Raw genomic sequence first — 26365 nt, 5'->3', positions numbered from 1 at the left:
AGATCAAACACAACTAACTTTGCTCTCTGCAGGTAAATCTCTTGTTTCAGATCAAGGTTTTCCTTCAGCAGGGCTTGAGCAGATGCTACATCAGATCCGGTCTCCTCTTCCAGAAGGTGTTCCTGTATTGCCTCAGCCCACAACAACAGGTCTCTGGTCTCTTTCTGAAAGAGTTGCAAGCGTTGGGCTTCCTCAAGCATCCGTTGTCTCTGAATGGCTTGGGCCTTCAACTGCCGCAGCAGCTCTTCCAGAGCACGTACTTCTTCCATGATAGCGGCGCTCTCTGCAGGACTACAATCCTTTTTCCTGTGGCAATAGCAATGGGATATTCAGTTAACAGGCAAATTAATGAGGATTGATTTAGGTTCACTACTATATATAACATTCTCCTATAAGTTATTGCTGATGTTTACAAGATGTGCCAAGGTTAAAAATAAGAAATGTCAATAAATATATCATCAAAAATAAGTGGTACTGCAATAATTTTGTAGCAAACTCACATCTTGGCCACACTTTTAAGGTACTCTATTTTCCTTTCCAGGGCTTCTATGTCCCTCTCAGCCTGGGCATGTCTGTGTTCCTCGGCCTGTAGGGCTGATGGTGAGCTTCCTACGTCAGGTGTGTCAAGCTGGGAAAGCCTGTCCTGGAGCTGAGCCTTGACATCCTGGCAGGTCTGCAGGAAGGACTTCACATCAGCAGAACTAAGCAGCTCATGAGCCATCTCATCCTTCAGTTTCTGAATATGTTCCCACCTGGTCATGCAAAGAAACACTTTAAGGACCTTTTAACAACAATATAGTATGGTGGGATTGTACTGCTGCACAATGCTGATTTTGCCCACATACCTGCGGTTTACGTTTCCAAGTTTGAGCTGAATCTCTTTTTTCTTGTTGTGCTGTTTTTTCACAAGCTCCTCACCAAGCTTGTTAATGTCATCAAGCTGCTTTCTACCACTGGCTAGTTCAGTTAGAAAGTTCTGCGTATGGCATTGAGAAAGAAGAAGTGAATGTTTTAAATCAAAATACCACCATGTTATCCAAAGAACACAGGTACATATCTTGGGAGTTATTTCTCCAAGCAACTTTATAAGATGCTCTGAAGGTTGTAAAGGATTCATGTTGTGTTATTTTGTGTTTTCAGGGAGAACTGACCTCATATTTGGCTTGTACAACCTCTAAGTTGTTGGAGTTGGAGTTGAAAGTGTTGAGGACATTCTCCTTGTCTCCCATCCAGGACTCAAACTCCTCACAGGCATTATAGAACCTATGTAGTTGTGCTGTGTCATCCAGGATCTTATTTTTTGACTGGTGGGAGAAATTGTTTAAAATGATATTTTAAAGTAAAATATCATTAAAATGGTAAAGAATAAAGTTCTCTAGAACTATTCTTGGTAAAAGCTTGAATATTCACCTGTGCTAAATTATAAAGGCTGTTGAAATCCTGTTCCAGAATGCTTTGTGTGCTCTCTATTGTGTCTTTTTGGAAGTGTTCATCAGGCAATGATGAGGCAGATAATTCAGCCGTACCACGGCGCATGGAACGAGTGCGCCGGGGGCGGTTCGCTTTCCTTTTTGGACTCTCAGGTAATCCATTTGTAGGCTCAGGTAGTGCTTCCTGCATTTGACAAGCAAAAGCAAAAGCTGTCTAGTAGATATAATTTAAAGAGCAGTTTTTATGGTTCATAAGATTTGAAATTCAAATTGAATTGATAAAGAGTCTTACAGAAGATGGCAGCTCCCTTATGTATGTGGAAGATACTAGTTGTTCATTTCCTTTGCTGTCTCGAAGAAGAAACATCTCATTTTCCTTGCTGACAACTGTCAGTATTTGTCCTCTGTCCCAGGTTATTTTAGGACCTGGAAAAATGGTCAGGATGAGCTCAAAGGAGAAACTGGTTCATGGTGCACACAAACAAGACCAGTAGCATTTATCAGATTTTAGCTCTAAAGGATGCTGTGTACCTCTGTATCTGAACCTAATCACTGCTTGTTCTTGTGGCAAAGCCTTGCTAAGGACATGTTTGTCAGCTTTTTTCTCCTTTTCATCTTCGCCATCTGATGAATCACTGTAGTGGACCATTCTGTTCTGCTGGGTTTCAGTCTTAAATTAATTAAAAAATGTGTCAGTGCCCTTGAAGCTGTATCCGTAAAATTATACAGGCATTTTGTGTTTTAGACTAGGAATGATTTACATTTATCGCATAAATATACTATTTTTTCACCATTACCCTTGGATTAGTCAGACAGAGTGAGTGCTTTAAATGTATTCTAAATTAATAGGCTGTTTTGGTTGTGACTCACAGTTAGAGGAGCAAGTTGGGCAGCACTCTTGGCCTGCTCCCCCAGGCGTTTCACTTCTGAGGCATATGCTTCCATTTCTTTCTCCAGTCTTTGATGACGCTGGAGCAGAGCAGTACTGCTGGCCTCATCCTTTCCATAATCCTCGTCAATGAGAAGTGGCTTGCGGTCATCAAGCCATGATCTGGCTTCAGTAACGTCTGCAAAATACTGAGGGAAAGGAAGAATCGTATTTAGAACACATTTTTATCCCAACCTTGATCCACTGAATCATAATTTCTCACTTTCCATTCAGAAGGAGCCTATACACAGCCAAGTTTGGTTTCTACCTGCTTGATGACACTGGCTGCATGCAGCCTGTTCTTTCGGATGGTGACTTGTTCTTTAAGTTGCTGCCATTGTTTCTGAAGAGTCCGAATCCACTTTTGGATGTCTCTCTCATTGGGGTGTCTCACCCTGCACAGCTCTTGGCCTTTGGATAAAACCCCAGAGCACAGAGATTCCTGTGATTGAATCTCTGCCTCTAAAGCCTGCAACATACATAGCCATTTTTGCTAATCTTAGTAGCTCTGATCCAGTCACACTGAGGTTAAGCAACATTAGTCTGTTCTCTGTCATAGTAGTGCCTAACACAGCATTAAGTATCAATAAGCATTTACGGACAGTAATGTTTTTCATTGATTCTTGAATTTGGTATTTTATAATAGTATGTATTCAAGTATGTGATGGCCACATACCTTGTGGTTCTGAATGGCCTGCTGAATTTGACTGAGGTCTCTCCCCAGAGATGCAGCCTGTGAGAGGACCCATTTCTCATATATCCATGCTTCTACTTCTTCACAATCATGGAAAAACTCAAAGACCTTCAGCTGTCCCTCAAGAGCTTTTCTCCTTTTTTGACAAGAACAGACAATGTTATTGCTGTACAGTAAATGTCCATAGTCGCTATTTTAAAACCATTTCTACAATAGTAAAATTGCACTGTATACAATCCTGTCTGCATTTCATTTAACTTACAGTCTAGCTTCTGTAAGTCTAGATACATGTCTAAGTATATAGTACTTGTCACATATGTTTTTTTGTTTTTTGTTTTTAATTTTGTACTCAGTTTAGAATCAGTCTTACAAATGTCCACAAATAAAATGGCTTCTAGAACAATCAGATGGGTTTAAAGTGTTTACCTGTTCTTGCTGAGACCCAGTAGGGAGTTGTACTGGCCATTAAGATCTTTAATTTCTCTCTGAACTTTTGTGGCACCTTGGTGTTTAACCTTTAAGGCACTGCTGCTGCTAAGGGCATTCAGGGTTTCTCCAAGTGAGATGATCTGAGCATCTAGCAAGTCCTGCTTTTGCAGTAGGGCTACCACCTCTGGCAGCTGTTTTCCTATGTCAGAGGAATCTGCCTGGGTCTTTAAACAGGAATGAAATATATTCAGAACTCATTATATATTCAGAATTCATAATGCTCAGTGATAATGTCTGTTTATATATATATATATATATATATATATATAAACAGACATATATACAGTATATGACCCATTCACCTGTAATTCCCTGAGGTCTTGAGATATTAACTCAATGTCTCTGAGGACAGCAAATGTATTCACAGCATCTCCAACATATTCTTTCTGCTGCTGCAGAAGCTGCTGCAAAGTTTTCCATTGGTTCATGATATCCCTCTGCCTGTAACACACAATACAGTAATGAGATAATAAACACATATTATCTATGATTATTTTATTTTCTATGATTATTATTAAATGCTTCTACACCTTTAAATTGGTTTTTACTTTGAATAAAGTCAGTTTCGATATCCACATTCCTAAGGATAGTTCACCCAAAAATGAAAATGTTGTCATCATTTACTCACCCTCATGTTGATCCAAACCTGTATGAGTTTCTTTCTTCTGTTGAACACAAAAGAAGATATTTCAAAGAATGTTGGTAACCAGACAATTTACCTTTACCAGTACCTTCCATAGTGTTTTTTTCCTACTATGGAAGTCAATGGCTACCGTAAATTGTTTGATTACCAACATTCTTTAAAATATCTTTTGTGTTCAACAGCAGAAAGAAACTTATACAGGTTGGAAACAATTTGAGGGTGTGTAAATGATGACAACATTTTCATTTTTGGGTGAACTATCCCTTTAACAAATGCTTCTCTAATGACTCAAATTTTGCCATGGGTTATGCTAATCTTTTTAGTCTACAAATAAGCAATAGCCCAAATGAGAAAAAAACAGCATCAATAAGAACCAAAAACAAACTGCATGTTTTGACATGTCTTTGAGCTTGTTTCAGTAAGTAATTATAAAGAACCTGCAATTCTCACCTGCGAATCACTTGTGCCTTGCTGTGGTAGTTCTCTTTCTCAATGACAGCAGCCATTTCACTTAAAGCGCGGAAACGTGGTTCACGAGCCAAAACATCTGCTCCCAGGGCCTCCAGTCTGCGAGCTGCTTTCTCAGCCTCCTCCAGTATTTGCAGCCCTCCCAGTTCTTGTTGTTGAATCAGTTGCAGAGTGTCCTCCAGGTAGCTCTCCCTCAGCGTAGCCTTACGGCCAAACTTCTGGGCCAACTGTTCCAGCTGTTCCAGCCTTATCAGAGCACTTTGGAGATCCCGCTCTCGCTGGTATTCTGCTCGCTCAAGCAAGGTCCAGTTTCTTTCGATATCTCCCAAGGTCTTGCCTTCCGGAGGAATGTAGTCCCACTGGTTGTTTGCCCTCAGCTTGGTTCGCAAGTTGAAAAGGTGAGCCTCTATGGTCCCCCGTTCCTGGTACTTCGGAGGCTTCTCTATAGTGCGGTATGTCTTGAAGGCAGCCACCAAATGCTGCATTTCTCGCAGGGAGTTGGGGAAGGAGCGATCATTGAGCTCCACCACCTTGGTCTTGATCCAGCGTAGTAAGTCAGACACCATGCTCTCATACACACGTTTCATATCATCCAGCTCTTTCAGAAGGTCCACAATCTGCATGCAGAGAGAAGGTCAACAGAAATAAACTTTATATTTTAAAAAACACTGATGTTGAAGCAGATAAATGAAAGAACAGTCAGCATTAAACCATATAGATAGGATACTATAGCTAAAAATAAAACTTCTTTAATAATATACTGACCCTCATGTCACTTCAAACCTGTATGAATTTCTTTCTTCTTTAAAATACAAAAGAAAATATCTTGAAAATGTCTTTTTCTCCATACAGTTACAATCAATTGTTTCCAATTGTTTTGTACCCCACTGACTTTCATTGCATGGACAAAAAACAGTTGAAAAATTCCTCAGATTGTATTTTCAAATGTTTCATAGAAGAAAGAAAGTAATACAGGTTTGGATAGGTTTGGTTTTTACAAACCAAAGAAGGTATTAACCACTAAATAATAACAGAAATAGAGTATATTTTAATCACAAGTTCTATTGCACTGAAGGATGGGTGATTTGGGAGCACGTTCTTGTTCAACAGCTACACTACATCTACTAATACACACCTTTCCCACTTCTGGAAAACTCCTTTGCGGCTCAATAATTGTGTGTCTCATGTTCTGCCATCGCAGCCACTCACTGCTGAAAGAGCCACTGAAAGCCATTGTCATCTGTTATCCCAACTGTGTCACACCTGAGAGCTGCCAGTCTTACCATAAAATGAACACAGAGTCTTGACATCTCAGAGCCTGGCTGGGCTTATCTTTGTCCCATCCATCCATCTGACGAGATCTGTCTGTCATTGTTTAATACACTTTTGTGACAGCTAACACTACTCCACAGCTGTGACCCAGTCAACACATACCAGTATTTCTATTCACACTTGTGGACATAGTGGTGAGTGAAAGTGTCTTACTGCACAGGCAGAACAGGACACTTCACGCCCATGTTTTTCTCCATGTGTATCCTGCCAGCATGTTAATGGCATCGTCTGACATCTGAGCTCATCTTTGCTGGATCAACTCCTCCTGTTTGTCAAAGAGTATCTGAGGACGTCTTCCTCCATATTGTCAACATTATCCGAAAAGCTGTTTCTTGACTATGCAATGCAGGCAACTATCTCTCTTGTTTAGCAGAATTTACAGCCCAGAGTTACGCTGATCTGATTAAGACCAGGGCTCCTCCTTTTGACCCACAGTCAAATCCACTAATCCTAAAGAGTCTTTGAGATTAGAGTCCTCATTCAACACTGCAGTAGCTGCAGTTCATACTTTCACCAACAGAGGGTGCCACTGCTTGACATTTCCCAAAAAGCTTTGTGTAAATGTGCATGGAAGGACATGCTCATGTAATATTGCTTTGTCCCGGTGAACCAAACAAAGTGTATATCTCTCTAAATAATCACATCTACGGCATTCCAAGCCAAGCCTTAGAGAACAAATCTTATATGACTAATAACTATTATGGAATTAGTGCAGGTCAAATAACTTACAGAAGTAGCAAATATAGATATGGCTTGGGTTTCGCCTTCAGTATAAGTTTATGGGATTTTTTTTTTTTTTTTTTGCATGTATTTTCAGCAGGTGAACCTAATTAGCTGATTGCTTAGAAAAGTAATTGCACACCTTTTCTCAAGACACCACACTATTTTAGGTATCAGTGTCCTTTTCTAATTCCACATTGTTTGTGATAAGAAGAATTTAATTGATTTTATAGTGAATGATTCATCCAAACATGTTGTAACGACAGACAGCTCAATGGTGACATATGGCGAACTTCTCCAATCATTTTGTCCACACAAACATGTCCCTTTCTTACAACAGACTGCAAGCTCACATTCAGATCTTCCTCCATCCAGTCAACAACCAATGAATAAAACCCTGTCCTACATTTTTTTCTTCTCAATAACCCATTTCAAGTACCAAAGTATGAGCAATAATAATAGTGATGCTTGCCATCTCATTTTACATTTCTTTAAACTACATGTGTTTGCTAACTAACCTTAGCTATTCTCTTCTGGATTGTCTGGCCCTGCTTCATTTTGGAGAAGTAGTGGTAGTACAGAGAGACATAAGTCATGATAGACTTCTCATCGGGATGGGGCACCATGACGTCTTCCACATCCAGGAGCTGCATTATACCAAACTCGTCCTCTGCCAGAGTGAAAGCATGGGTGAGGTTCCTCTTTGCATCATCCTGGCGTAGTCGGTTGTAATCAAAAAGATCAGGCCTGGAACAGTGTTATCATAAAATTGTGAGACTGAATTTGTGGAAAGGAAACTTGAAATACTGACCTTAGCCATATTATGTTCCTTATTAAAAGAAAGTGCTATCCACTCAAAATACTACCGATGGGCGTGAATTAGAGCATTGAAGGCCAGTCCATCTCTCCAGCTGCTTGAGAAATCTTGCACATTGACATTGGTGTAGCCAGCGGTCTTACGCTGACACCAGATCAACAGAGCTTCTTTGGCTGAGCGCCGTGCAGCACTGGCATCACCACCAGCCTGAAACCAAAACGGTATGTAAACAGAGGCCCTGTTTCCACCTGGTATTAAGATGTGTTTTGGTTGATCGGATCACAAGTGGACGACGCTAAATACAGGTGCAAACAGGGTGTAAAACGTTTTGAGCTTGTCCACTTTCAATCACTTCCAGAGGTAGTCGAAAACACATTCGACCGGATTGCTTTGGTAGTGTGGTCGAATGTGTTTGAACAGCCACTAAAGGCCGCAAACTCTCTACCTACTGACCTAACGTGTAAACATTATGAAAAGCGCGTGCTAGCCAGACGGGATTTAAACTTTGTCAGCTGAAGACCCAAGTTTGGTTTGAAGATGAAAAACCTAAAATTTGGTTTGAAGATGAAAATACCAAGCACAATATTCTCTCACCATTCCTGATTTCTTCACAACATTTGACGTGGTATTGCAGCTGTCAGAGCAGAAATGAAAGCTGATGCTCTCTGTATGTTTTTCTGTCATCTCCAGGTGCGTTCATATGTAAATTGCGTGAGCTTATTTCATCCATTAGATCGAAAGATCTGAAAAAGCCCATACATTTACCCACCCATAGACCCTGCCTTTGAAGAAATCAGGACAGAAGTGGTTGAAAGTGGACAAAAGAGATGGATTAAAATACCAAGTGGAAACGGGAATGTGTCTACCTCTTCTACTTGTGATACGATCGACCAAAACGCATCTTAATACCATGTGGAAACAGGGCCAGAGTGACAAACACACCTTTGAGTGTCTACAGGGGCCACTCTTAAGGCCTTACCTCAACAAGATTGATGGCTCCAATCTGGAAGCGGAGAATGATGATCCAAATTAGACCCAGGATCAGGGTTTTGTCTCCATCCACAATATTTTCCGGACCAATCAGATCTACGCGGATCTATAGGAAGATAAACAGAGAGAAAAAAAAAAAACCTACGATTATCAAGTATATAACTCATTAGTTTATAAGTGTTTATCCACAGTTTACTTTTAAGAAGTTACTTTGTGAAAACAATGTGTTTTCAAAGATTTATATTTGCATTGTACTTCTTTACTTTCAGTGTACCTTGGTTTTAAGGAAGGTAATGGCATTGCTGTTGTTTTCCAGACAGTGAACTCTTAGGGTGCGTCGACTGGGAGTGGGCAGTTTCTCCCCAGAGATGAGCTCCAAAAGTCGCACGAGATGCACACCAGTTCTTAGTTCAGTAAATACATCAGTCAAGACAACCTTTTCCTTTAAAGTGCATGCACATTAAAAGAGAATTACACACATTTCCACCACACCCAGTGTATGCAATCAAATAATCATAAAATGGAAAGACAGATGTAAACAAGTAGGTTGCAGACCGTCTGTCTCAGGTGACAGTGAAATACTTAAATCCAATAATTGCATTTGTTTTATGCATCATAGGCAGTTTTAAACAAGTTTTGACATGAAATTAACAGCTGGCTTTGTTTTAACATTGTGCTTGGCTAATAGCCACTGTATTCCACTATGACTTGACTCACTTGACAGTAAAACTGTCCTGCTCTCAGCTTTCAAGCAAGAGCCTTGCAACCACTCCCTAATCCATGTGTTGTGGGAATCTGATGTCTCTGAACAGATCTGCTTACTGCCTCAAATAGGCTCTGCTTACCCAGGGAATAGACCAAGGGAGCTTAGAGCACACCCTGGTCCTCTGGTAGGTCCTCAGAGATGTAGTTCATCACTCAAGATCAATGATAAAAAAAAAATCTGCTTGCAATTTTTACTTTTTTTTTTTTTTTTTTGCAGCTTTCATTATTACTTGGAGATGGTATCAGCTAAGTGCTAATTTTTACATATAACTGACTATCAACTGGTAAAAGAAATGCTGTGTGTTTGGGTGGAGTTTATTTTCTCAGAAAGCAATATTTAGTATTTTTTAATAATCAACATGACCTTTTATGATAAACATGTTATGAACAGTGTCGTTTGATACAGAACAATACACAGGAGCAAATGAGGAAGGGGAAAAGGAAAGGGAAACGTTTAAAACATGTCACTCTTTCAGACAGCTGCCTGTATAGAGCTATTAATATATTTGTGTGCTCTAACACGCTGAGGATATTTGTTGTAGCACCACTTGTCTTTTTTAACATCTTCCTGCTGTTAGTGTTTATCGTGTAAGTTAAGTCTCACAGTTTACACAACAATGGCAGTAAGTATGAACGGAGGTAATATGTAACCACTGTTAAATATAACACGCAAAGGGAGACATATACAGTGGAAATATCTGGTATAAAAAACATGCGATGACAGTCAAGGCGGTACTATTTCCTTCCTAAATCTAATATTGGTAATGTTGATGTAAGACTGTGCATTACAAAGTAAATCATCTGTGCTTTTCCCGTCCCTGTGCTGATCTGTCACAAAAGGTTTATGTAACAGTGTACAAGAATTAACTTTTGAGTTTCCTTTATGTGTACCTGCAACTTGCTTTCATTATTATTATTAAACCCAATCTGAGAGTGTGTATTTATGAAAAACAGTGGTCTGACTTGAGTACTTGAATACTGTCCCCATATCATGAGACAAGAATGTAAAGTATATAGATGGTAATGTAATGAACAATAATTAAAATAATTATGACCTTAACTGGGTTCAAGGGTTCACAGCTAGCGGTAATCATGCTGGACTGAGCACATTACATCATAAACTAAAGCAAGTCACAGGACAGTTTTACTAACATTATATTACACTAGATATCACCAGATTTATTGTGATATCTAGTTGTGAATCACGAATGTTTGCGTAAACGGATTGCTGAATCATTAACCGATATCTGATTAAACTAGGTGGATTATTTATACATTTATAGATAGCCATATCTGGATAATAACAATTGGAACAATTTCATTGAAAATGTAAGCTAGGTCTGAGTGTTGTTGGTGCTTTGTTGTGTCACTGGCTGTAAATCTTGTTGCCTGAGCTAGCATTGAGTTTTAGGAAGGCTTTGGAAGGATCTGTTCATACCCCATTCTTTGAAAAGACACTGTTCATCCATTTTGTGTAGGTCTTCTTCTGCACCGTCATCCGCTGCTCCTGGAGCTCTCGGAATCGGCCATCCGACTCCTCTCCATCTCCCTGTTTAAACATCTCTTGACTGTGTCAGTCCCTGATGACAATATGAAAAATGCATGTAAATGTTTCAAAGATACAAAAATCTCATATTTCAGCTTTACCACGTCCCTCACCAGAGCTTGTTCATTTACAATAAATAGCTGCCCAAGATGGGCTTAAACATTAAGCCATACACATGACTGGTGAGGCCTTTGCATTTGGATTTTTGAGATTATTTGGGAAGTTAAAATAAAAGAGGATAGCACCAAGCAATTGTATATATATATCTCCTTTGTTCTAAATGAAAGAATCAGGGCAATCATGCATCTCCTGCTGACAGTGTAATTATGTACTGACTTTATAGACACATTTTAAAGCATCATAAAAATACCTTGCATTTCCAAATCAGGCGGTCAAATCACTGTATTCACCAAATCACTGTATGGGTCATCAAATAAATACCTTGTCGTCAAGGATTACATATATTTAGTAAACTGGCCAACTTTTAATTTCTTATTTTTTTTCTGATGTTACACTTATAACATCATCTTAGTAGCTATGTATGTCATCTTAATACTATGTATATACTATACAATTTTGACATTTGTTTAATCTAGGCCTGGTTTCACAGACAGGGCTTAGATTAAGCCAGGATTAGGCCTTAGTTTAATTATGACATTTAAGTAGCTTTTATAAATGTGCCTTAGAAAAAAAAAAAAAAAGAAAAAAAAAAACATAACTGGTGTGCATCTTGAGACAAAACAATGGCACTGACATATTTTTAGATATGTCAGTGTAAGGTGCTTTCAGTTGAAACAGCTCAAATATGCATTAGGACTAGGCCTAAGCCTTGCCTGTGAAACCTGGGTAAAGTTTAAAATAAATATGTGCAATTATTCTGTAATATTACACATCTCTGCAAACAATTCAAAATAGAAAAACATTTTGTTTTTTGTAAGACTGTTCCGTAACAGGCAGCAGATTCAGTGGTAGCCATGTTGTCATTTGTACAACTACTTCAAAAACTTGTAAAAAGTATGACATATTTTGTCAGTTAGGTTATGATGCACAGCATACAATAAACTTTGAATTCACTTACCCTTCTCAAGGTTTGTTTTCAACTCTTAAACAGTCAAAGATAATTACAGACTTTCATCATGGCAAAAAATCATGATTTGAGAGTAATCCGATAAATCCTCTTTGAGACTGATCAGTGTTGAGGAACTGAACTGAACTTTGATGCTGTTGTAATGAACTGAAAGGGAGGGTAATTCTCACTCACCTGGCAATGTGCTACTTTAGGGGCAAAGGTTGCAGTCATATTCACTACTTCATGCAATTCAGCAGCACACACCTCTCTATATGCCAATCCAGGAACAGCCATGCCAATGGTATTGTTGATTCAGGGTTGAAACAGCTAAAATTACTGTTCAAAAAAGATTTAGTACACAAGATTTCTAAATTCAAAATAAAGTAAAACACAATTTTAATTTGAAATATAAACATTTATTACATTCCCTTATTTCTTTTAAAAGAAATTTCTTTTTACAATGAATTATACATTAACAGATGATTGGAGGCTATGCCAAAGGCTCATTAAAGTATAGGCAGTACCCATCAAACACCTATAAATGTACTTAAGTGACCCCAAAACGTGAAAAGAACTCCTGTAATCACTTAATTTCACACATAAACGCAATGATCTTTCATGTTCACATGCCATAAGAGCTGGCCTAATGTCAAATAATTACACAGTCTAGTTCATGTAATCCACCTCGGAGCTGACAGAAACAATCTACATATATTAATTAAAATGTACATATGGTTACTGTAACACAATGTTGAACATACACAATTTCATCAGTATTAATGTATATACATTACATCATAATGGAGTTTTCATAATGATACAACAGAAGTTCTTTTGCACTTCAGAAATATAATAACACTATTTAATCTGTTTTCTCTTACTCTAGAAACAATATAGTTATTTTAAAAAACAAGTTTATATACTGTATATATATATATATATATATATATATACACATATATATATATATATATATATATATATATATATATATAGTCAAATCAAAAATTATTCAGACATTTTTTATATTTTTGATATATTTTTACTAGTGAGTGCAGGACACTATAGTTCATTTATGTAAGTGAGGATAGCAAAATAAACTGTGACATATTATACCCAAAAATTCTTCATACAGTGGACTACCAGTAAAACTGATAAAAATTTGGGACCAAAAATTATTCAGACACTTTGACCTGACCATGTTTTGCAGTGTTATCTGATATAATTAAGATTAATCTTTTCTGACACAGTTTAACTCTGAGATCTTGTCATATTTTATTACCAATTTGTAAACTATAGTGAATAAACTATTAATGAATGAAATGTTCAAGGTGTCTGAATACATTTTGGTTTGACTGTATATATATATATATATATATATATATATTTAATTAGAAGGCAGAGAATAGAGTTGGCATCCTGAATGCCAATCTCTCAAAAGAAATCCCCACTAAGGAAGGAGTGTGGTACTGGGACACTAGGGTCTTTGCTGAAAACTGAAATTGGAGAATAGTTTCGTATGATTTTTTTTTTAAAATGTAGAAGTTTTCATTTCTTTAAATGCTTGCTGCTATATACTACTATAATTCTTCACTAACTAGTCAGTGTCAGACAAATATTAGACAACAAAAAACTTTGGCAAAACTCAGTGCTGTTCAGTATAATGCTGTTATTAATGTAATTAAAAAAATGTAATTCATGTAATTAAAAAAAAATAATGTAACACCCAGTGTGAGAAAAGAGTATATGTAGTATTTTTCTATTAAAAAGTTTAATCTAAAAGATTAATAATGAGCATAATTTTAATTGCATCATGACACACTGAATACTGTCTCAATTTCTCCATAAAGAGTCTATTTCAGGATTATGATGCAATCATTTTCAAGTTCATAAGAAAACATTGATGTAAAAAAGAAACTGTAAAACTGTATTGTGCTGCAAAATTAATTGAACAGCTAGGTAACATCTGTGGATATTCACACTGTCTCAAAATGAGTGAGATGAATGGATAATTCTGTCAGTGCCTCTGTGATAGTGTGTTAGTGCTGTTATGCACACTTAGCAACTACAATTTTTATTTCAAATGTAATATGACATCTACATAAATGATCTACAACTGCGCTGCCATCTATTTTCACAATCTGCAAGTACATGGTGAAATAACATAAGATTAGGGATAAAATTAACCATTTCTGTTGGCTGTAATTTAAATTGGTATGCCGTGTCTTTCAATATGTTTGTTTATTAACTCCGAGTTAGTGCACTTACATTCCAACCTACTCAATCTTAGGCATATGAAGGTCACAGAAGTCTAATTTTGACCATCAACAGCATTACTGAATAAGATGGCTTAACCAATAAAACTTCATTTTCATAAGACTTCATTTTTCAAAGGCCACTTTGTGCTAGCAGCTGGCTGATGAATATGCAGATATGACGGTGCTCAATCCTCCATGTGGTTGTACAAGATGTCTGCGGTGGGGTTCTTCCTGTGCGACGGAGGCACTAGGTGATTAGGTAGCTCTGCAGGGAGCTCAAATCCCTCCAGTTTGATCCTAATAAGGTGCTGAGCGAGAGCAAATTCTTCATCATCCAGCATCCCATCCTTATCACAGTCTGCCAGCTTCCAGATCTTTCCCAGTACAGTGTTGGGCAGGCGAGAACTCATCATCTCCTTCTTGGCATTGATGCCAGTTACCTTCCCATTGACAGGCATCAATGTATAGAAGATTTCATCGTAGCGATGTTTGTCACGGCTTACGATCCAATCCTCAGTATCAGCCCCTGCACTGATACCCTCACCGTAGCCATGGCCAAAAGGCCCGTCAGACGAGTCCTCAAAGGCTCCACCCATTACCATCTGAGACGGCTGTTTGTTTTCTTCCTCTCGGATCATGTTCATCAGGCTTGAAATCTTGGTGGACAACATTCTGTCCACAGATTCAATCAACTTCACCTTCAAAGAAGGGAATTTGCTGAAGTCGTAGTGTTGCAGTTGCTCCTACATTAGTAGATGTGACAGAGGGAGACATTTAATGTCAAATTAAAGTTTCTGTTATAATATAGCATTAACAGATAAAAGACTGGGTTATATGAATATATTTGTTTCTTTATTTATTATCATTTTTAAAGCATTAGTTCACTTTCAAATGAAAATTACCCCAAGCTTTACTCACCCTCAAGCCTCCTAGGTGTATATGACTTACTTCTTTCTGATGAACACAACCGGAGAAATATTAATAAATATCCTGACGCATCTGAGCTTTATAATGGCAGTGAACGAGACCAACGAGTATGAGCTGAAGAAAATCCACATCCTCCTCCACATCATAAACATACTTCACACGGCTCCAGAGGGTTAATAAAGGCCTTCTGAAGCAAAGCAATGTGTTTGTGTAAGAAAAATACCCATATTTAACAAGTTATGAAGTAAAATATCTAGCTTCCGTAAGACCACCTTCCATATTCAACTTACGAAAAAAAGGAACTGGCATCACGTCAGTTAAGCTTTTTCAGTAAGTTGAATAGGGAAGGCGTAGGACGTAGCGAAAGCTTTTTGAACTGTGAGAGTTTTTACACTTTCTTCGTAAGTTGAATATGGAAGGCGGTCTAGTGGAAGCTCGAAATTTTACTTCATAACTTGTTAAATATGGATATTTTTCTTACACAAATGCATCGCTTCGCTTCAGAAGGCCTTTATTAACCCCCTGGAGCCGTGTAAAGTACGTTTATAATGGATGGATGTGGATGGAGGCACTTTCTTCAGCTCATACTCGTTGGTCCCGTTCACTGCCATTATAAAGCTCGGAGGCGTCAGGATATTTATTAATATATCTCCAGTTGTGTTCATCAGAAAGAAGAAAGTCATATACACCTAGGATGGCTTGAGGGTGAGTAAAGCTTGAGGTCATTTTCATTTGAAAGTAAACTAATCCTTTAATAATGTATGTTTATAGATCATGACTGAGACAACAAAGTAGGGCCTACAAAATAAGGCATCCAAGTGGGTAGTTCAGTGATATGATGTCTAATTCTGGAGTGAATCAATGTTGCCTGTTGGAGCTATGGTCTATTTAGAGCATGGCCTTTATCTTTCAAGTGCTGCCTGGAAGCTGTCTGGTCGGAAAGTTCTTTGTTAGTACATGTGCAAGTCAATAATTGGTAATATTAGTATATTTGACTAGAATATGACTAGAATATGGGATTTGATAGTGAAACTGCATTACAGTGCTTGACTGGTGTCTTGTTTTCACATACAGGCCTACTTCAGTGCAATTTCTGATGTGGGGCTAGAGTCTCTTGAGAGTCATGCTGGGTAAACAACCTCAGGCAAAACCTGAAGAAAGTGAAAGTATGTACTCTGTCTTCTCTACAGACAACAGCAGGGCTCTGACTCAAGCAGCCCCCTCAGGGACTCAAACGTTGAGCTAAAACACTGTATAAAATAAACATTCCTCAGATCTACAGTCTGGAATCCATCATACATATTTGCACCAATTAACATAAATTAATAACCAGCAGTTGTTGGAAATTGTATTCATGCAAGAACAGCTTTATAAAAAAAAAGTGCTGGTTAGCTCGCATCCTGGTTAGTTTTGCTTACTTTGTGAACATATGTAGAAGCGGTAATATAACATCTAATATTTACCCAAGTTCCATGGACAGAGGCCAGGTCTTACCTGCATTTTAATGACATTAGGGAAATCTCCAGGTGAAATGTGGTGCTCCCTCTGTAGTATCTGATAGATCTCAGGTAGGTGGGCAATCAGCTCCTCCTTTTTCTTCTCTTTCCCAAACAAGGTGGGCATTTCTTTTTTTAAATAGCTGATGATGTAAGCATGCACCTATAAAACACACAGCAGATTATAATTAGTAAATTCCAATAAGGATGCAATAATGTATATTGGAAATGTAAGACCACGTGTAACATGTTGATAAACAGCAGATGTGTCATTATTGTTATAATAATTATTTTCTTTATACTTATTTCATTATAATAAATTACACTGACCAAATATTTAGTCTGTACGTGTAAGATACATTATAACACACAAGACGTAGCTCAGTGACAATATCAGGTCAAACTAGACATAAAATGTAAGTTAAAAATAAAAAAATAAGTTTAAAATAAATAAGTAAGAGGTCAAATGATATCACAATGCTTGAAGTTCCATTAAAAAGCACAGGATTAATATCAGTGATGGGGTTGGGGGCAGTCTTACTGTAGACAATTTTTCTCACATGACATCCACCTCCTGCTACTCTAGAATGGTTACATAATCAAACACCATCTCTGTGTTTACACCTTGGAAATGCCCTTGCCAAAGGAACATTCAAAAGCATCTGTGTTTATACAAACTTTTTCCTCAATATAGAGGAAGTACACCACAAGAGATCTAAATTAAGGCTGGGCTTTTTCCTTTTATGCTATGTTTATTCCTCTTAAGGATGATTGGCAGCTCGAGGAGGACAGGAAAGGCGTAAACATGACGAGTGGCAAGACTAAGTGGGGTGGAGAGGTTAGGAAAAATAAGGGCCGTGCTCTCTTTGAGCACATTACACACATTCCTTTGTACCACGGAAAGGGACTTTTCTGGGCTTTTCCAGGAGATGGAGAAGGCATTTTACTGCCTCACATGGCTTTACCATTACAGGAAGGCATGCACAGGGCTACAGTATTCCTGTTTGCTGGATGTGTTTGGAAAATATTGCGGAAGAGATAAGACACACTTTCTGTCATGGTTCCATAAGTGAATTGTTTATACGGTCCAGATTTAAGTGCAAGACGTAACCAGGTTGTGTTGTTTGGGGCTCATGTGGCACAATGTGTAAGTTCGTACAGTGCAGTCAGCCAAAAACAATAGTGGTTGAACTAAGGTCAAACACAAGACAAAATAACACAATGAGCAGCGATACTGGAAAGTTTCAGCATGGGTTTTACAAGCATAATACATAAGTATTATTAACCATTTAAGATCTTAATAATTAATAATAATTATTTATAAATAACATAAATATATTTACACTAAATATATTAATATAAAATAAGTATAAATAATATATAATGTGTAAATATTAGTGTTCGCATTCTTTCATGAACACCAGGTTCAAGGACCTTCAAAGACTTTTTAAAGCACTTTTTATATTATATCACGCACAATAAAGACGATAAAGAAGGGATTGCTACTACCAATCTAGATAGTAACAATGACCTACTGTACCTGTGTCTATCATTAGATAGCGCATATAACTTTATTATTATAAATATATATTATTTTGTATATGACTGGTTTTAGTTTTCCTTTTTTTTAATGAATCATTACTTGATTAAAAATATTAAAATATAGAGAAAATATATATTTGCAACTACATGTCAACTAACTATCATTAGAGTATTAGTAGACTGTAGTAGACTATTAGGTTAGGGTTAGGATTACTAGAATGTAGTTACTTATAATCAGTAGAATGGATCATCAAAATAAAGTGTTAGCAGATATTAAGCACAAAGTCTACTAATACTCTGATGAGACAATGATAAAAATGGCGCTAACCAATTTTAAAAAGCGTCAAAATGCATTTCCTTGTAGACCTCTAAGCTGTGACAACTATGACATTAAAACACGTACTAGTTAGACAACCTACCTTGGCAAGGCGAGCTCTTTTGATGAGGTCATTCAACTTACGCAGGGCAGCGTTGCGAGGCAAACCCTGGATGTCTCTGAATAGATCTTGTGTTTCGGCTTCAAAGAGACGTCGATTGTCAGCATTTTGGAGAGGTTTGGCCCAAAAAGAGCCGAGATAGACCCTCACCACCTCTGGAGTATTGATCACCTTTCCAAGCGACCACATCAGTGCACCATAAACTCGCATCAGCTGCTGAGTGTCCACTTGGTCGGCCTTGTTCAATACCACACGGATTTTGTCATCCTGGCCACGAAAAGCTCTGATCGCTTCAGAAAACTCATCAGATATGTCCAGCTTATGGGCGTCAAATAGGAGAATGATACGGTCCACTCGCTCTCCAAACCAGCGCAGAACCTCAGAGAAATCGTAGCCTGTAGTGGAAAAATGTCAAAAGAACAGAATAAGAATACTGTATACTTCATTGCCCAGGTAAGGGAAAATGAATTGAGTGTCCCACATTTATTACACACCATAGAGATGTAAAAATACAGTAGTAAAATAACAGTATAAAATAACATAATACAAAAACATATGGTATAATAAAGGGATTCCTAAACTTTTTTCAGCCAATCCCTTTGACCTAAAACATTTACTTGAAGAACCCCCTTGAAATATTAAGCTAATACCTTTATATATCTTAATTTAACAGCACATTCACATGTTCATGGTTCTCTGATGTTGGTTAATGGTCACATGACAGGCAGGTAAACAAGGAAACCTTATCATATTTTAAGTTCATATTTTTTTAGAGTTTTATTGTTTTATTTTTTTATTTTAATCTATATTTTTCATGATTTAATTAATTATTCACTTTTCATCAACTCACAAACCCCAGTTTGGGAAACCCTGATAGAATAATAAAATATACATAATATAATATATAATAAATAAACCTTGCAACACAACTTGTTTAGACATATGGCTTTGATTTGATAGAAATTTTAGAGTAAAAAATATTTGATAAAAAATATATATTACATTATTGCATTATATTTACAGTAAATATAAATTTCCATATCTTTTTCATATTTTTGCTTTTTGAAGTGCTTTCACTTCAGGAATAATCTGCTGAGTGTCTTATTTAAAACGTCTATATTCCAAAACGTCAATATATGTCTATATTCCAAAGCATTCTTGCATTACAAACTTTTAGGTTTGGATAGTGCGTTTTCATGTCTCAAACAGGGGGTGACAGTTAAGGGGTTAAAACACTCATTAAGGAAACATCACACACAAATTCATTTGAAATTGATATATTTCACGAGTGAAAAAAATGTTGTTATACTGTCCTTCATGCATAAATAATGGTTACACCAATCTTTCTGTAGCTGGAAGAAACAGGTATAGAAAGAGAGAAGGGTGTAACGATCAGTTTTTCAAGCCTTGTATCAATGCACAGGTCACAGACCTGGTGTGACCATAAGAATCTCATAAACACAGGAACATCATATCAGCCCCCATTCGCACATAGCTCATTATAAGTACATATATTGATAAATTCATTTTAAGCAATGAGATCTAGAGTATCCAACCACCCAACAGTCATGAGGAAATGACGCTGCTCCAACGACAATGGCATGGATTACACATCACTTTAAAAATTTTTACAAAAAGTTCTGCCAAGATTTTACAAAGGAGGAGCTCAGTGCTTAGACTGTGGGAATGGTATTCCATGTAAGGCAACTTAATACAGAGGGAAAAAAGGCTTTTACTCACTCAAAATTTACTTGTATTTAAAATAAAAATCAAGATTTTAGGTTAAAATTTATATAAATGTGAAAGGGGATATTTATATCTTGGGTCCTACAACTATTCATAATTTCTTTTTAAATATTTTACAATTTCTAATAACTTTTTGCCATAGTTAATTTTAAACAGTCCAAACTGAAAGTATAGTTTAAAATTGTAGGAAAAAAATTAGATGGTTGTACTGTATAACAGTCAGACCAGAAGTCGTCAACTTACCAGCATTATTTCCCATAATTATTTAACCACTCCTATAATGAGCAGCCTAAATACAAATATGTTGCCCTCATTTATAAATCAAAAAAATGCAATATGTATCAGAATTTAAAGCAGCCACAACACAAATGTCTGGTAGAAAATTCATAGTCATATTAAAAATCAAATATGATTTGATGCACAAGACCAATGGTGCATCGTGAGTTGTGTCAGAGACCTAAGAGGAATGCAGCCTCAGCTGAGCGGCGCTAAAGCAGGAACAGATGTGGAACGCCCATGTGTCTTATCCCTCATGGCCGAAGTTGCGTCCGTACATTTGTGCAGTTCTGGGCTCCGCCACCAGGCCTAATCTACAGTTTGCAGACCCTCTCGCGTCATACTGTACCTCTGCTGCTGTGCGTTTTCATAGATAACAATTATACAGCATAAACAGACATATCCCACAACTGTTAAAGCTGCTTGGCCACATCTCAGAAGTGCTCTGCCTTCTTAGTTAAAATAAAATATGTGAAAACAAAGCAAGCTTGTTTTGTTTATTGATGATCCTGTAACACATAAACACTAGCTACATACTGAGCTACCAGAACGCTGATGTAAACCCAGAAGTGTGTTGGCAAGCTACACTCATGCTTGCAAAAAGAGGAAAAAAGAAAGTGAGAAATGCTGACAAAATAACACCACAGACTCATCAGGGTTTCCAGTGTGTCTGCTTGTGTCATGTAACGGGAGACAGGGACGGAAACAACAGAGGAAATTTACAATGAAACAGGCCAGATCTGGTGACTAAAATGAAAACTAATGCATTATGATTGTTCCTTATTCTGGGAACATGAGCTTAAGTTCTCTAGGGAGTTAACCAGTCTCCCTGCTGTAACAAATCTATTTTCAATGAGAAATTGCCACAGAGACTTCAGAATGAAGAATTCTGCCTGCTAAACAGCACAGTTCATGCTGTGTTGGTCATGTGACATCTTTTTCACTCTACTAAGCATCCAACTAGTTGACTAGTTTCACCTAAACAAATGGTTATTCTCTAATAAACATCTTTGGAGAAGAAATTAAGAAAACTGTCAAAGAAATAAAGGGGTGCATTTGATGGTGTCCATTTTGTCATTTGATAATCCCATTGTATGTGTGTGGCCATATGACCGTCTGTGCGTAACTCCCGGCCTTTGTTTATTACACATGGATGGACTGGCTCTAAGGCACTAGAAAGAGCAGAATGAACATCTTCCTGTGCAGTAAGCATTGCAGCCACTGACCTCTGCTTATGCGCTGCTTCTCGCCAGACAAGATCCCCGGTGTGTCAATGATGCTAATGCTCTGCAGAACTTGGTTGGGCATTTGTGAGCAGATGAACCTAGCAAGACAGATGGAGAGAGTTCATCACCTCATGTTATCACCGGAAATGCTGGTAGTATCACTACATTTGTCGGTTGACCTGTTTGATCTGTGTCATGGGAAACAGCTGAGACACTTTCGTACAAAATGTTTTCAAAGATAAAAGAATCAAGCCTAAAACAATGGGATACTCTAACAGTGATGAATAATGAGTATAAAAATACAAAATAAAAAGAGATTTTCCTCAGGTTCAAGTTGGTCACACACTGACAAACAAAAATGGGCTTGAAAGTGGTTTATGTGTGAGCTGTTCTTCATACATTGCTACCAGTGTTGGGGAAAGTTACTTTTAAAAGTAATGCATTACAATATTACAACGTTACTCCCTAAAAAAGTAACTAATTGCGTTACTTTTTATGACAAGTAATTACATTACTTTTGTGTTACTTTTTCTCACCTGGGCTGGGCTTGCTTGTTTGTTTTTTAATAACAACAAACAAATTTCTTTTTTTCGGCAAATGTTAAGGCCCTTTCACACCAAAAGTGAAATGAATAAGCCTCAGGCTGAAGGAAATGCATATTTACGCCTGTACAGTAAAGGGTGCAGCTCAAACAAACCTTTCAGCTGTGCTGCCATTCTGGATTAAAGAAGAATAGGATACAGGAGATCGAAGTTCAACACTCTTATTTCTAAATCTAATCTAAAGTAATTTTTTTAAATTTAGTCTAGAACTACAATAACCATCAAGTTTACACCACGCACACGACACATCTGCACTATTTCTCTCAACATGGGGACAGGAGAGCTGTCAGTCAATAAATGTGAAAAAGTAACTTGCGGTACTTATTTGAAAAATATATTTTGCTGTAAATTGAAAAAGTAATGCGTTACTTTACTAGTTACTTGAAAAAGTAATCTGATTACGTAACTCAAGTTACTTGTAATGCGTTACCCCCAACACTGATTGCTACACTATGGACCTTTTTGGCTAAATGTAGTCCTTAGTTACTAAATGTAACTAAAACTAATATTTAATATAATATCTAGAAATCTCCATTATGATAATGTTAAGATTGCAACACTGTCTCAAGTGAGTTTGAGGATTTATCTTTTTTTTTAAAACAAAACCTAAGAGGAAATTGCAACATCTGTGATCGAACATCACCTGTCAGCTGCAAAGCAGAAGGACATGTTAAGAAATAGAGGAAGAAGCATTCAAACAAGTTTCATTTTCAAGAAAATGACACATGCATTTTATTAAAAAAGCCAGTAGATAAAAAGCGTAGCGAGAATGAGAGAAAGAAACTGCTGTGCCTAAATGTGCCATCACATGACGCACAACGAGATCCACAGGAAACGAAGTGCATTGTTTTGAGGTTCCTCTGGAGGAGAGGAGATGTTCTCTGTCAAGTGTGCCTTTGACCTCTATAGTGGTCACTGTCAAAGAAATACTTACCCATTTCCCCTCCACATAAATATCCAGCAAACAGGGGGGAAAAAATCCTTTGTCTAACTGTCTAGGTTCTAAAATTAAACATTAAAACTTGTGGAAGCTCATGCAACAGTTATAGTTACCTAAAAGAAGTGACCCTTTACACAGTTTTTGAGACACTTTGTTTGTGCAAAATACTTGCCTATAATAGAAAAACAGGCTGCGTGGGATGAAAGGAAGAAAATGAATGAGTGGCAGAATGTGCCATGTTGAAAAACATGTAAACCTAATGGAATGGAAGTGATATACAAAACTACAAAGCATTGTGACATAATGTGTATTTAGCGTGAATGCATGGTCTTTTTATAATTATACTGTAAACCTTGAACTGTACTTGTGCCATTACAGACAGATTTCCTTCTTATCCTATGCCACTGCCAGAGCAAGATAATAAAAAATCATTGTTTTGGCAACACCCCGGGCAAGAGGGACATCCATTACAGAATGTAGCAGGCAAGAATATGTGCCCACATCCTCGATTTTCCTGCCACATGATATGATGTCTAACAACCTGGTTCAAGCTTCTCCTGGTTCAAGCTTGAACATTGGAATATGGTGCTATCAATTTATTCAGCGCCATTTTTCTATGGGGTTAGTTTGCCCAAAAATGGATAAACAGAAATGTGCTTGCTTGACGTGCAAGAACAAACCACATTGGTTCTCATGCGTCAAGCCAGTACAGCAGAATAAACGCCTAAATTCAAATACTTTTATGATCTCTGTGTCAAAATTTAGGTGGATTAACATTAAATGGAGGGACAGAAATAACTCAGGTTTCATTAAAAAATATCTTAATTTGTGTTTCAAAGATAAATTACAGTCTTATGGGTTTGGAATGACATGAAGCTGAGTAATTGATGACGATTTTCATTTTTGGGTGAACTATCCTTTTAATATGCCATGTTAAATAATACTACAGTTGCAAAACCTAAATAGTAGAGATTCAGCTCTTGATATTTACCTGTTTAAGAAGGCGTTTCCGAATGCATTGAGCTTGCGGAAAGGTTTCTTGGGGTCCACAACCAAGGCATTTCCAGGAACAACTCCCTCATTCTCATTGTACATCACAGCTATGAATCCATCTGTCGTTGGTTCAGGGCCAATTCGCATCCCTGGAAAATCCTGCTCCAGAAGATATCTGCAGGAGTGAGGTTAAGTATTAACAAACCACTTCTTTGTCGACTGGAGCGGCAGAATTAATGTGACAGCACAGGCTAATAACAAAACGTCACGGTTAGGTGAGAATAAAACGAATGTAATATTTTACAGCGCTACCTTTAGTTTGAGACAGAATGCAGTAAGATAAAGATCACAGCTGACCAAGGATCAAAGCTAAACAGTGGCACATAACCATTAGACGATGGCTAGAATGTGAAAACAGACCTATCCATCAGTCTCACACTTCCTGTAATTTCCTAGCCAAACCATAGATTCCTACCACATCCTGCCAGAGGATGAGAAAGTGTCAAAGGTTTCCATGCAAAGAAACACACATGGCTTGTCATTCAAATCTAACATAAACATAAGGGAATTATGAATCAGACTGCATTCATTGTTAAATATGGCTGAATTTCTCCTCAGTGCACGTGTAATGGAAGATACACTGACCTGAAAACCATTTTACGGTTTAATAATACAAAAATAATTTGTATTGGCCTTTCATACTCACTTATACAAGCAAGTACTTAGCAACTTGTGTACTTCATTATTCTTTAGACTGGAATACGATACTTAAATGGCCTTATTTCCATCCATATTTTCCAACTATGACCTAATGTTTCATTTTAAAAGGCTCAGTTAGTAATAAGCCAGTTCTAGTTTGAGAGGAGTACAACATGAATCACAGAGCTATTGGTTTTTCTTATTTATTCAGAGACTCCCTGTCTAGAACAGGCTCTGATGAGAGCCAGCACAGACATTAAAGCTGGATGGTATTGACCTACAGTGAAAAGTCAATAAGAAGAATAATGATGCTTTTATGAGTTGTTTGCATTCTCTCCAGCCTTCAACATCTCTTCACAGATGAATGGACTATGTGAGCTGGCATAAGCTGTTTTACACACCCCCTTGCCATGTTGCAGCAACCACAAAGAGCTCACTGTGCTAAACTTAACACGTGTACATGCTGTTCTATGAGTAATTAAAAATAAATGAATAAATAAGTCACAATAAATATAGTCGTGTCTAATAATATAAAGCCTTTCTTGGCTTGCTAGACATTACTATTCGATTACACCTTATTTTAAGGTATCCTTATTACAGTGTAATTATACATTTGAGTACTATATAACAACATGTACTTACTATAGTGTTAGTATTGGGGTTTGTTTTAGGGTTAGTGGCATGTAACTTTGCATATTTTACTGTTATTACTATACGTGTAGCAAGACACTAAAATAAAGTGCTACCTACTATTCATTCATTGACTGGCAGAAAACTATACTGCAGAAGTGTTGACTTTCTAACACATCTCTGTCAAAGCAATGCGTTACCTTATGAAAGTGGTCTTCCCAGTGGAATACTGTCCCACAAGGAGGACCATGGGCTTGCTATGGAAATCCGCCTCCTCCAGCGCCGGTGAGTGGAAGTCGTGGAAGAGGTAGGTCTCCTCCAAAGGTAGCAGTTTTTTAGCATAAAGACTCTGAAGTCCTTCTGTCACTGTTTGAAACATGTCGCCCTCCTTGTTTCTTCCACCCTGTTCCTTATTTACCCAAGTGAACATGTTGCCGTTCTTCTTAGAGCTCTCTTTTATACGTGATGCAAGTTAGTTCCCTTTTTTATACTGGAGGAATTTAAAACGTCTCCAGTTTTTTTTTTCGCCTTGTTTATTTCCTTTATTTGTTTCAGTAGCAACACTAGCCTGTCTACTGGCCTCTGCAAGTGCTGTCCAGCTGTGTGTCTGTCGCCGTGACCTCACCTGTATCCTTTTATGTGACGCTGTTTCTCATGACTCTATATTTGAATATTCATGAGCTACACTGACGTATCTCGCGC

The 26365-nt window shown here is 37.5% G+C and overlaps 2 protein-coding genes across 3 annotated transcripts in view; both read right to left on the bottom strand.

Moving 5' to 3' along the window:
- The window catches only part of sptbn5 (spectrin, beta, non-erythrocytic 5), a 35244-nt gene extending 23184 nt beyond the window's left edge, over positions 1-12060 (bottom strand). Inside the window, exons 1-19 of one of the 2 annotated variants that reach the window (XR_007926020.1) lie at positions 11901-12060; positions 10715-10856; positions 8786-8953; positions 8501-8617; positions 7571-7728; positions 7223-7451; positions 4635-5269; positions 3844-3982; positions 3479-3705; positions 3035-3188; positions 2627-2827; positions 2301-2507; positions 1962-2100; positions 1723-1856; positions 1411-1614; positions 1152-1304; positions 846-976; positions 501-752; positions 19-306 (exon numbers count right to left, since the gene is read on the bottom strand). Coding sequence is in view for 1 of the 2 variants with exons in the window: in XM_051869117.1 (XP_051725077.1) it covers positions 19-306; positions 501-752; positions 846-976; positions 1152-1304; positions 1411-1614; positions 1723-1856; positions 1962-2100; positions 2301-2507; positions 2627-2827; positions 3035-3188; positions 3479-3705; positions 3844-3982; positions 4635-5269; positions 7223-7451; positions 7571-7728; positions 8501-8617; positions 8786-8953; positions 10715-10837 (3659 nt within the window). In the remaining variant the exon portion in view is untranslated. The remainder of the gene's footprint in view (positions 1-18; positions 307-500; positions 753-845; positions 977-1151; positions 1305-1410; positions 1615-1722; positions 1857-1961; positions 2101-2300; positions 2508-2626; positions 2828-3034; positions 3189-3478; positions 3706-3843; positions 3983-4634; positions 5270-7222; positions 7452-7570; positions 7729-8500; positions 8618-8785; positions 8954-10714; positions 10857-11900) is intronic. The other variant, XM_051869117.1, reaches the window with a different exon arrangement.
- Positions 12061-12285: 225 nt separating this feature from the next.
- ehd4 (EH-domain containing 4) lies at positions 12286-26304 on the bottom strand. The gene is made up of 6 exons (XM_051869121.1): positions 25864-26304; positions 24333-24509; positions 21800-21897; positions 18534-18946; positions 16571-16735; positions 12286-14892 (listed from the first exon to the last, which is right to left on the bottom strand). The coding sequence occupies exons 1-6, from the start codon at positions 26091-26093 to the stop codon at positions 14335-14337; spliced, it is 1641 nt and encodes a 546-aa protein (XP_051725081.1). The 5' UTR covers positions 26094-26304; the 3' UTR covers positions 12286-14334.
- Positions 26305-26365: the final 61 nt, after the last annotated feature.

Source organism: Ctenopharyngodon idella, chromosome 17 (assembly GCF_019924925.1).
Source record: "Ctenopharyngodon idella isolate HZGC_01 chromosome 17, HZGC01, whole genome shotgun sequence".
NCBI classification, from domain to species: Eukaryota; Metazoa; Chordata; class Actinopteri; order Cypriniformes; family Xenocyprididae; genus Ctenopharyngodon; species Ctenopharyngodon idella.
This window is presented reverse-complemented; position numbering and strand designations above follow the sequence as displayed.

Excerpts from the sequence above, each read along its gene's own strand:
- ehd4 (XM_051869121.1), bottom strand. The coding sequence starts at position 26,093 with ATGTTCACTTGGGTAAATAAGGAACAGGGTGGAAGAAACAAGGAGGGC. Across the intron at positions 18,947-21,799 it reads GAAGCAGCGCATAAGCAGAG|GCTACGATTTCTCTGAGGTT; the intron begins GTCAGTGGCTGC and ends TTTCCACTACAG. Across the intron at positions 16,736-18,533 it reads AAAGAGCTCGCCTTGCCAAG|GTGCATGCTTACATCATCAG; the intron begins GTAGGTTGTCTA and ends TGTGTTTTATAG.